Source organism: Danio aesculapii, chromosome 5 (assembly GCF_903798145.1).
Source record: "Danio aesculapii chromosome 5, fDanAes4.1, whole genome shotgun sequence".
In the NCBI taxonomy this organism is placed as follows: domain Eukaryota; kingdom Metazoa; phylum Chordata; class Actinopteri; order Cypriniformes; family Danionidae; genus Danio; species Danio aesculapii.
In genome coordinates this window covers 64,897,086-64,908,662 of record NC_079439.1, presented here as the reverse complement: position 1 = coordinate 64,908,662, position 11,577 = coordinate 64,897,086, and the positions used below count along the sequence as shown (strand labels likewise).

General features: G+C 37.6%; 1 protein-coding gene across 1 annotated transcript in view; it reads left to right on the top strand.

Annotated features, from left to right (window-relative positions):
* pappab (pregnancy-associated plasma protein A, pappalysin 1b) overlaps positions 1–11,577 on the top strand; it is a 207,548-nt gene that overhangs the window by 149,021 nt on the left and 46,950 nt on the right. The window contains exons 15-16 of the mRNA XM_056458692.1: positions 6,182–6,365; positions 9,423–9,630. Coding sequence (XP_056314667.1) covers positions 6,182–6,365; positions 9,423–9,630 — 392 coding nt within the window. The remainder of the gene's footprint in view (positions 1–6,181; positions 6,366–9,422; positions 9,631–11,577) is intronic.

Below are 11,577 nucleotides of genomic sequence, written 5' to 3'. Positions count from 1 at the left end.
TTTGTTTGTTTGTGTTTACTTAATTATTTTTATTAATTTTCTCTTTGTTGGGCTTATTTCATGTCTTGAATTTTTTTGCAGTTTATTTTTTCATATAATTTATTTTTTGTGTGTTTGTTGGTAAACATTTACTTTGTTAAATTTGATACATTTTGCTTATTTAGTTTATTGTTTTTGTTATTGTTTACTTATATTATTATTATTATTATTTACTGATTTTATTATTTGATTAGTTTTACCATTTATTTATTTATCTTTGTTATTTCTGAGCAAAACTATATGATGATGATTTTATTGATTTTATTTTGATTCTGCTTGTTTAAATTTCTTTATTTATATTATATTATTTTCTCTTTGTTATGCTAGTTTTAATTTAAGCTTTATTCTTTTAGTTGTTTTTGCTGTTTATTCATTTTTATTTTTATATTTAGTTATTTCCCAGCAAAAAGCAAATAACAAAACAAAACAAATCAAATTTCATTGGTATCTGCTTGTTTTAATTTGATTTTGTTTTTTGTTCTTTTCTTTTATTTGTTTATTTATATTATTTGTTTATTTATTTATAGTAGATTATTTTTATTTATTTTTTCTTTGTTGTGCTTAGTTTTCTTTCATTTCTTTATTCTTTTTACTTTTTTCTTTATTCTTTATTTCTTTAAACTTTTTCGCAGTTTTATTTTTTGACCAAAAATAAATAATTAAGCAAAACTATGATTCACATTTTAATTTATATCCTAAAATGCATTTATATAATTTAATTTAATTAGGCTTTTATTTGTTTATTTATATAAATCTATTTATTTTTATTTATTTTCTCTTACAATTTTGCTTCATGTTTCCCAGTACTGGGTTGAGGCTGGAAGGGCATCCGCTGTTTAAAACATATACTAGATAAGTTGGCGGTTCATTTCACTGTGATGACATCTGATGAATAAAGAGACTAAGTCTGAGGAAAATGAATGAATGAATGAATTTTGCTTTATGGAATTTTCTGTTACTGTTTTTTCTTTCGCCTTGTTTTAGTGTTTAGGTTTTGTTTTACTACGTAAAGGGTTTTGTTTTGTTTTCCAGATATTCACCTCAAATATTCGAGACTCACACTTCCACAGTGAGCTGTTTTCAATAAGAGTTTCAGCGCAAGAAAAGGAAGAGGGAAAGAAGGGGGCAAAAAAGAGTTTTGTAACTGTGTGTCTGGATTGCATTTCAAATGCGTCCCGCTGCTTTGCTCAGTTTTAGGTGCTGGTACATTTCCTGAGAGGGTACAGAACATTAGATAAGCCCACCCCATTCCAGCCTATTGAAATCTGCAATCTCCAATAAAGAGAAAAGAAAGTGGTCTGGGTCAAAGCAGCACCAAAAAAATAATAATAGTTCGTACATCTCCATGGTTTGTTTTGCGGACGCACGTAAAGAACATTTGCCACAATAATCCGCGCCTTGCCAGCAAAAACTGTTGGCTTGACAGAAATTGTTTCAATAAACATAGCTGACATCCTTTTTTTCCCCCTGATTTTTTTTGTAAGCGAGCAGCTTTCATCACTTGTCATAAACAAAAGGAGAAATGTGTGGAGAAGTGCATGTTTTACTCTGTGCTTCATTGAAACAGTCTGGACTGTAAGCCCACCTACGGCCCGCGTCCAAGCCGCTGGGTATGGTTTATGTTAAACATCACTTTTTACTTAATGCTTAATACCACACACACACACACACACACACACACACACACACACACAAAGTACAACGATCCCATAACCCACATGTTAGATCATAATTCTTTGGCCTGAGAAAAGCCTTAAATTTGCTGTCGTGCAGTAAAAGCTTAAAGCTTTCGCGTGGTTCACACATTTGAAGGCGCTTGTAGAAAAATGCAGAGTTTTTTCTGCTTCTGGTGACAAATTCACAGCTGTTATTCATGCTTTGTACATAGCAGAGTTTGATCTGTGGCTGTTTGCAGTCACGGTAAAGGTTTGGGGTTAATAAAGTGGTGATTTATGTGTTGAGTTAATAGTAGGTCAGTGACTGTCCCTGCATGTTACCTTAGAGATAAAGTACATCCAGGATGTTCATTCATTTTCTTTTCACTTTAGTCCCTTTATTAATATGAAATCACTACAGCGGAATGAACCGCCAACTTATCCAGCATAAGTTTTACCACTCCGGCTGCAACCCAGTACTGGGAAACACCCATACACTCTTGCATTCACACACATACACTATGGACAATTTAGCTTATTCAATTCACCTAGCGCATGTCTTTGGACTGTGGAGGAAACTGGAGCATCTGGAGCAAACCCACGCGAACACGGAAAGAACATGCAAACTCCACACAGAAACGCCAACTGACCCAGCCGGGGCTCCAACCAGTGACCTTCTTGCTTTGAGGCGATCGTTCTACCAACTACGCCACCGATCATTCAGGAGGTTATCGCAGAATAAACATAGCACTGTTGCATAATGCCTCATTCACACTAGCAGCGACTTTGTAGCTGCCTGTCGCTCTGGGTGGCGACCTGCTGTATACGCAGGTCTGTGTAGGTCTACAGCACGGAGAATACAACAGACCTCTGAGCAAGCTGAGAGAGGATCACGTGAGCTCTACTGGTGATCCTCGCTCAAGAAGGCAGTACCTTCTTGAGATAAGGCCTTTCAAATTAAATCAGAATCTTGTGATACGTTTATTCCTGAATACCCCAATATCTGTTTATTCATTCATTCATTTTCTACCGCTTTTCCGGGGCGGGGTCTTGGGGGCAGCAGTCTTAGAAGAGAATCCCAGACTTCCCTCCTCTACAAACACTTCCTCCAGCTCTTCCGGAGGGATCCCAAGATTTTCCCAGGTCAACCGAGAGACATAGTCCCTCCAGTGTGTCCTGGGTCTTCAAGGCCTCTTCCCAGTGGGATATGCCTGGAACGCCTCCCTAGGTAGGCATTCAGGAGGCATCCGAAACAGATACCTGAGCCACCTCGGCTCTTAAAGCAGCGGCTCTACTCCGAGCTCCCTCCGGGTGACCCTATCTATAAGGGTGCCCCCTGCCACTCTGTGAAACGAAGTTAATTTTGGCTGCTTGTATACGAGATCTTTCGCTCATGACCCAATGTTCATGACCGTAGGTCAGAGTAGGATTGTAGATTGACTGGTAAATCGAGAGCTATGCCTTTCGGCTCAGCTCCTTCTTTACCACAACGGACCGGTACATCGATCCGCCTGTCAATCTCACGTTCCATCCTTCCCTCACTCGTGAACAAAACCCCAAGACACCTGAACTCCTTCACCTGGGGTAAGGACTTTCCTCCAACCTGGAGATGGCAAACCACCTTTTATTTAATGATGATTATGATCTTAACTTAAACATGTACCAACGTAGGATATTTCATACTGCACTAACTGCAGCCAAGAAGGTTATATTTCTAATTTGGCATGAACCCACATTCCCAACAGACAAAATGTGGCTTCATTCATTCATTCTTTCATTCATTTTCTTTTCAGCTTAGTCCCTTTATTAAACTAGGGTCGCCACAGCGGAATGAACCGGCAACTTATCCAGCATATGTTTTGTGCAGCGGATACCCTTCCAACTGCAACCCATCACTGGGAAACATCCATACACACTCTTTTACAAACATACAAACGTATTCATAAAGTATTTAATTGGTATTGTAAAATATACAAACGTTGGAAAAAAAGGCACATGATTGTTATTTTTTCTCGCGGTATTAGAATAAAAGATCAGAGAAGTACAGTAGCTACACCATGGTCGAAAGTTGACTTTAACCTCCTTTCAAGAGTTCACACTTAGCTCATGATTTATCACATAGCTTGTTTGTCCCGGGAGAGAGCCCTGAGCTCAAGGGATCCTCGGGCCCAGGGCTCCCACCTTTCACAGGGTGAGGGGAAATTGAGCTCAGGTCGATCTCAAACTCCCCCGCTGCTGAGGCCAAGGTGAACTTCCTGAAAGTAAGACATTAGAAAAAAGATTTAGGCTTATTCTATGTATAATATAGAGCATATTTGGACGGTGGGAGGAACCCGGGGGAAACCCACACGGACACGGGGAGAACATGCAAACTCCACACAGAAATACCTGACGCCATTGGTATTCTTGCTGTAAGGTGACAGTGCTAGTCACTGGGCCACTGTGCCGCCCATTCTGGATAAAGGTGGAAAGGGGGGGAGGGGGGGGGGGTTCTTCCAGACGAACATAGTTGTAGAGAGGAAATGAGGATATATATAGTGACTTGGGATCCTTTGATTGGAAGATCATGATTAGCTAATGTGGGCCAGCTGGGTCAATCATAAGCACATGCTCCCCTCGAACTTAGTTTAAAATTAAACTTCACTTAATGCCAGATTTGAACAGGAATGTGTCTCATTTACCAGTGATCTGGTCGAACAAAACTCATCCTATTACCCAGTATTCACCTTATTTTCCGCGTATAAGTGGGCGCAGCCATTTAAATCTTTTTGGCTCGAAACTTCCGGTCTCATTCACATCCATTCATTTTGAGAGGTTAAAAACAGCTCGTAATGCTGCTTTACATTGCAAACTGATCTTTTCTTTTTATATTATTCTACTTTTTTTAATATATAGTCATGCAAACACTTGCTTGTAGAGCGAGTAGTTTGACCGTTTTCTGACATTTATTGTTTATTTTATTTAGGCAACTGAATTGACAGTCCTAAAACAATCGCAAAAAAACGAGCGCACTTCCGCATTCATTATTCATCAGTCATGTTTACATCGCTGACTCCACATCCACGTTCGTCATTTTTGCCGTTCACATGGTAAGCTTAATAAACAAGCCTACTTACAGTGCGTGATCAGAGGTTAAAAAAGCTGCACACTGCAACACGCACAAGCATGCGATGACAAAAAAAATATATATTGATTGAAAGGCGTTCAAATTGCAAGAAATAATAGATCAAAGCACATTAAAATGAAGGTTATGAGCCTGGTTTAAAAATGTAAGGAGACGAAAGTACAGATATTTGTGGAAAAAATTTAAGGATTAAAAGTAATAATTTGTCAGAAAAATAAGTAGTGGAGTAAAGTACTGATACCAGAAAAATCTACATAAGTATAGTAACGAATTATTCATTGAATGTTAATACAAACACAAACAAACATATTCAACTTTAGCATCTTCTCATGCGTCTTTTGAAGTCTGAATTTTAGCTTGAAAAACAAGTTGACTGTAAAAAAAAAACTGCAGTCAATGGCAAAATTATTGACTGACAATAATTATTATAACAATAATTATTTAATATTTATTTGACAATAATTATCAGAAAATTCTTCACATTTTCACACATACTGTATGGTGTGTTACCTCCAGTTTCTTTGTAATTGTTTGTGAAAAATCTATCAGCTGTTTCTAAGAGAAAAAAGTCTCTGCTGGACGACCCGATTTAACTTCTCATTCTGGAATAAGCAAATTCATCCTTTTTGAATAAATCAAGTCAAATTGCCCACTGATGTATTACAGGAGCGGGAAACACTACCACTACTATTACTGTCAACATTTTCCTAAAATCACCAAGCTAATATGTTATAAATGTTAGCATTGAGCACAAAGGTTATTGTCATTTACCGTAAGTGCATGAACAATCACAAATTCATGACGATGTGTAACTCTACTCTCATGTGAAAAGGAGGATCTGCTTCGTCAGTCTCATTTCCGCAGAACTGGGCTTGGCACAGTTGGACGCATTGAGAATTTTCAGACAGAAAATCACTAATGAAACACTAAATAGAGTCCTATTATGTCACGGCGGTAATTTCAATCATTCGGTCAGTTCAATGGTTTTGTTCTTGTGGATGTGTGTGGTTTGTGCAGATGTGGAGACGTCACGCAGATCTGACACGACTTAGTAAAACAGCAGAAATGACCTCTGCCTTCACTTCTGACAGCTTTATATGTTGTACTCCGGCCGTTTATTATCACCCACTCAGACTGTTAGCTTCCCACTGCTTCCTCTCAGCAAGAGATACATAAATGCATTTAATTTAGCTATATTTTTCAGCACGGTGTAGTTTGTAAAGTATTATTGAAACAGATGTGTATTATTTGATATGGTCTGGTCTGACGGACTGCTGCGGTTACAGCGGATTATCCGAGAGAAAACAAAATGTTCTTTTCCCATGTTTGAACTCTTGCCTCCGTGTGTTTTTCCCCTCGACAGTCTGAATCCACTGTGACCCTCACCTGTGCGGATGGGAAGTGGAATAAGCAGGCGACCTGTGAACCGGTGGACTGCGGGCGGCCTGACAAGTACCACGTTCACCCGGCTGTCTTTGAGTTTTCTGAGGGCACCACCTACGGCAAGAAGTGCACTTTTCAGTGCCGCGAGCCAGCGCAGCTTGTGGGTGGGTATAGACTTTGACAGATCCTAAAACAAAAGGCTCTTGGGATTGAGGGGTCGGCTGAGCAAAATGCCAAATGTGCAAGTATTGACACCAAGGTTATTTTAGTAAACGAAGACTAAAACTATTGGTCAAAAACATTTCGGCTGACTAAAATAAATTTGAAAGAATTCACAGTGAATGAAAAATAAAATAAAAACTAAAGTGAATCTTACAACAGTCACAGAAAAACGAACTGAAATCAAATAATTGCTAACCGAAATAAATAATCTTTTTGTATATATAATTAACAAGCACTCATTCTGATGTAAAACCTGACCTGCTGCTGTTTAGAGAAAACAGGCAAACACATTGATTTATATATAAGCAATATCACACGAGAAGCAGTGCAATATGGCTGTATTTTGGCACTGGTGTGAGGTGTGTGTTGCCTTAGTGTCCTACCAGTGATGATATACAGCCATATAGCACTGCTACAAGTGTGATATTGCGTTTATACAAAAGTACGCCGGCATAATCGTGTATATAAAAAAGAAAATCAAACAGGGAGAGTTTTTGTATGAGGGACTACTTTCATTCACATCTATAGCTGACGTCAGAACAGAAACCGTTGCTACTTCACCAATGTCACTTTAGGGCTAGTGTTTGAATGATTCTCTAGCGTAATGTCTAAAGGGATGACAAAACAGGTGATTTTGCTCACATTTTAAGATTATAAGGCTGAACGGCATGAAATGCCATCAGTCTACAGAGATTTTCCAGTATTTTCTCTTGTTGCAGTGGGGGATCACAATAGTTAACCCTGAAAAAAGCCAAACAAAGCAAACACTACCAGATTACTGTGGTATAAATACAGCACTACAACATACAAAAGAGAGAGATCGACTTACCAGTTTTATAATGATTTGATCAGCTGTAATTAAAATTTATGCAGAGTTTTTTCTTCCTTAAACACTCATTGTGTGGCTTCTGTCGCTATCTTGTGGCGAAACGTCATCCGTCTTTGCTCTGCTCAATGACAGGCTAATAGCCATTGAATCTGCACTGAATCTCCAGAATTATAAATACTTAAAATAAGCCATCCTTATAAATAAACTACATAGTTGTAATCAAAACAACTACATTCTCATCTTTAAAAGCCTCAAATGTACATTATGTTGTCCGACAGCTGCAATATTTGTCAAACTGTAGAGAGTTTATTGATCTGCTGTCACTCTATGTTGGCGGAGTAATACAGAAGGGTGAAGAGGATGTAGGAGTGCTGATATTGCAGAATACTGCACGACTATCAGATTCGAGAATACAGTTGAAGTCAGAATTATTCGCCCCCCTGAATTATTAGCCCCCTGTTTATTTTTTATTCCCCAATTTCTGTTTAACGGAGAGAAGATTTTTTTCAACACATTTCTAAACATAATAGTTTTAATAACTCATTTCTAATAACTGATTTATTTTATCTTTGCTATGATGACAGTAAATAATATTTGACTAGATGTTTTTCAAAACACTTCTATACAGCTTAAAGTGACATTTAAAGGCTTCACTGGGTTAATTAGGTTAACTAGGCAGGTCAGGGTAATAAGGCAAGTTATTGTATAATGATGGTTTGTTCTGAAGACAGTCGGAGAAAAAATTAGCTTAAAGGGCTAATTAAGGGGCTAATAATTTTGTCCTTAAAATGGTTCATAAACAATTTTAAACTGCTTTTATTCTAGCCTAAATAAAACAAATAAGACTTACTAATAAAAAAGAACAAAGACTAAGACTAATAAAAATATTATCAGACATTCTGTGGAAATGTCCTTGCTCTGTTAAACATCATTTAGGAAATATTTAAAAAAGAAAGAAAAAAATCAAAGGGGGCTATAAAATTCCGATTTCAACTATATATACAATTTTATTACATTTTTTGCAGCATTAACTAAATTTGTTCAAACTTTTTTTTTCATTTTTCCATTGTATGGTTTTAGATTCAGTGTTCAAACAAATATTTTAGTTATATTACTTAAAGGTTTGCACAAGTGTTCGCCGTGCAAACACTACAATTTGTTCTGTTCGATGCTGGATGTGTTCTTTTAACTCTGCTAAACTATAATGACAGAAAACTAATATATAAAAACAAAATAGAAATTGTAAAATCAAACAAAAAGTACTTCAGATGGTGGAACAGTGGCTCAGTGGTTAGCACTGTGGCCTCACAGCAAGAAGGTCACCAGTTCGAGTCCCAGCTGGGTCCGTTTGCATTTCTGTTTGGAGTATTCATGTTTTCCCCATGTTGGTGTGAGTTTCCTCCGGGTGCTGCGGTTTCCCCCACAGTCCAAAGACATTAAAGACGTAAATTGAATGAGCTAAATTGGCCAAGTCAAGTCATTCAAATATAATAAAGTAATGTTCATTATGGCTTTTTAATGTTTTCACTTACATCCCGGGTGCTTTGCACTTATGATTTTGTCAAATAGAAAATGTGTTCACAAAATAAAAAATAAGTTAAAACTAATAAAACCGTGAATGACATGAACTAAATCTAAACCAAATTAATTCATTGATACATTTTCCTTCGGCTTAGTCCCTTATTTATCAGGGCTCGCCACAGTGGAATGAACCACCAACTATTCTGGCATATGTTTCACACAGCGGATGCCCTTCCAGCCAAAACCTAGTATTGGGAAACACCCATACACTCTCATTTACACTCATACACTGCAGCCAATTTTGTTAACCTAATTCACCTATAGTGCATGTCTTTGGACTGTGGGGTAAACCGGAGCACCCGGAGGAAACCCACGATAATATGGGGAGAACATGCAAACTCCACACAGAAAAGCCAACTGGCCCAGCCGAGACTCAAACCAGCGACTTTTTGCTGTGAGGCGACAGTGCTGACCACTGAGCCACCATGCCACTCAATAATGTACAACAAATGAATTATGCTAAACTTTATTAACCTTGTTTGACATCAACAAAAACAAATGCACGCTGAGAAAACACTGCTGTTTATGACATCATATGGAACGGACCATGCACATGTAATGCAGTATGTTTGTCCTTTTGTCTCCACAGGCAGTAATAACGTGCTGACGTGTATGGAGGATGGCATGTGGTCCTTCCCCGAGGCTCTGTGTGAGCTGCGCTGTCCAATCCCTCCTCCCGTACCCAACGCTGTCCTGCAGACCAAACGCTGCAATGCCACGGGCCTCAAAGTTGGGTCGTTCTGCAAGTACAAGTGCAAGCCGGGATACCATGTGCCTCATATAGACAAACCCAAGAGGTGAGAGATGGCTAAACCAGACCTGCAAACTTACATTTATTAACTTAAAGGGATAGTTGATCTTAAGAAATGAAAGTTTACTCAGTATTTACTCACCCTCAAGTATGTACTCAACCTTTATGAGTTTCATTCTTCTGTTAAACACGAAAGATGTTTTGAAGAAATCTGAAAACCTGTAACCCATAGCAGTTTCCATTCAAAAATACGAATGAACTTCAAGCACAAAACTGGATTATCGCATTAAAGACGTGCGAATAAAACAGCATTTCCATCCAACAAGTCAATGAGAACAAAATCGGCACTTCCTGATTAACTGGCACCAAATATCAACAGTAAAAACAGAATTTACTGAGGTAGGAGAAGCTGCGTGAATCTTTTCCTTATTTAATAAATGACTTGTGCCTCAGAAGACAAATGCTGACATGCAATGAACATGTGGTGGCATTTAAAGGCGTGAGACGCCGACCACGGATGCTCTTGACAATTCTGGAGGTAATTAATAATATACTAACACTAACACTGAAACGGTTGAGGCATTTTAGAATGACCAAAACAACATTTCAGATGTTTTATAATGTGCTCAGCCTGCAGGTTTGTCCATTCACACACATTGTCATCATCACATGATCTCCTATAACAAAATCACATGACTTTTTTTAATGCGCATACTGGAATTTGTTCAGTAAAAATGTTTCCATCGTAGTTTATACGCATCTTTTCTTATCGAATAAAGAGTCTATCCTACTCAGTTATGCGCATATGTTTTTAATGCACATTTTCAAGATGTATGCGCACCTTGGTGTTTCCATCAACCGATTTTATTTATGCGTATATCCAAAATGCACATAAAAATAGGTGGATGAAAACATAGCCATTGACTTTCATAGGAAAAAACTAATAAAACTATTAAAAATATCTTCTTTGGTGTTCAACAGAAGAGAGAAACTTAAACAGGTTTGGAAATTTGCAAGAAATGTTCAGTTTTGTGTGAACTATCCATTTAAAACGGTATTGAGCCTTTTTTATTTTGTAGTGATCTCTTACGTCTGATCTCTTAAGTTTTTAAATATCAAAAATCTTTATTTTCTGTCCTGTTTTGACCTCTTTTTTTGTTTGGATAGGTGTAGAGGATTACAGACACAAAAGTAATTGCCCACTCTTATGTAATTGACTAACAGTTTGCATACACTAAACAATATCTATTTATTCTGTTTTTCATGCATTGACCTTTTCTTGTTTATTTAAGGTCATTAACTGCATTATGGGATCTTTATCTCTGCTCTGTCGACTTTTGAAGTTGAACATTCAACTGTGCAGTTTAACAAAGTGACTTTTCAAGAGTTCACACTTAAATATTGCTTGATAATATTAGCAGGTTTGGCATGCTGTACCGGGAGAAAACCCTGAGCTTGGAGATAATTGAGCCCAGGGCTCCTGCCTGGTTAATGAGCATGTGAAGGGGTACGAGATCAGGTAGTTCTCGAGAGCTCCCACTGGTAAAGGAGGAAAAGGGGGAGATGGGGTGGAAGGGGGGATTCTTCAAAAAATGAAGATAAGGGAGTAATGCTAGATGGGCTATTTATAGTTAGCTTGGAATAATCTGATTGGCTTACTAATGATTACATATGAGGAACCGGCGTGATTAATCATGTGTTCCTCTCGAAATTAGTTTGTGAAACTTCACTTCTTGACATTTAGTTTGAAACAGTATATTGTATAAGAAATAATATATATGGAATTAAGTCTGTAAAGTAACAGAAAGCACTGGCAGTTTGTTATCATGTGTTCGTATTTTAAATTACAACACAAACCCAGATTATATATGACTTCAAACTATAAAAATTTTAATAAAAGTTACTTTTCTTCAGCTTTTCAGCATCAGAAGTTGTTGGAGGATCAAGGTCCAAAAACGCAATTCAAAATATGGAAAACTCAAAGATTATAGGT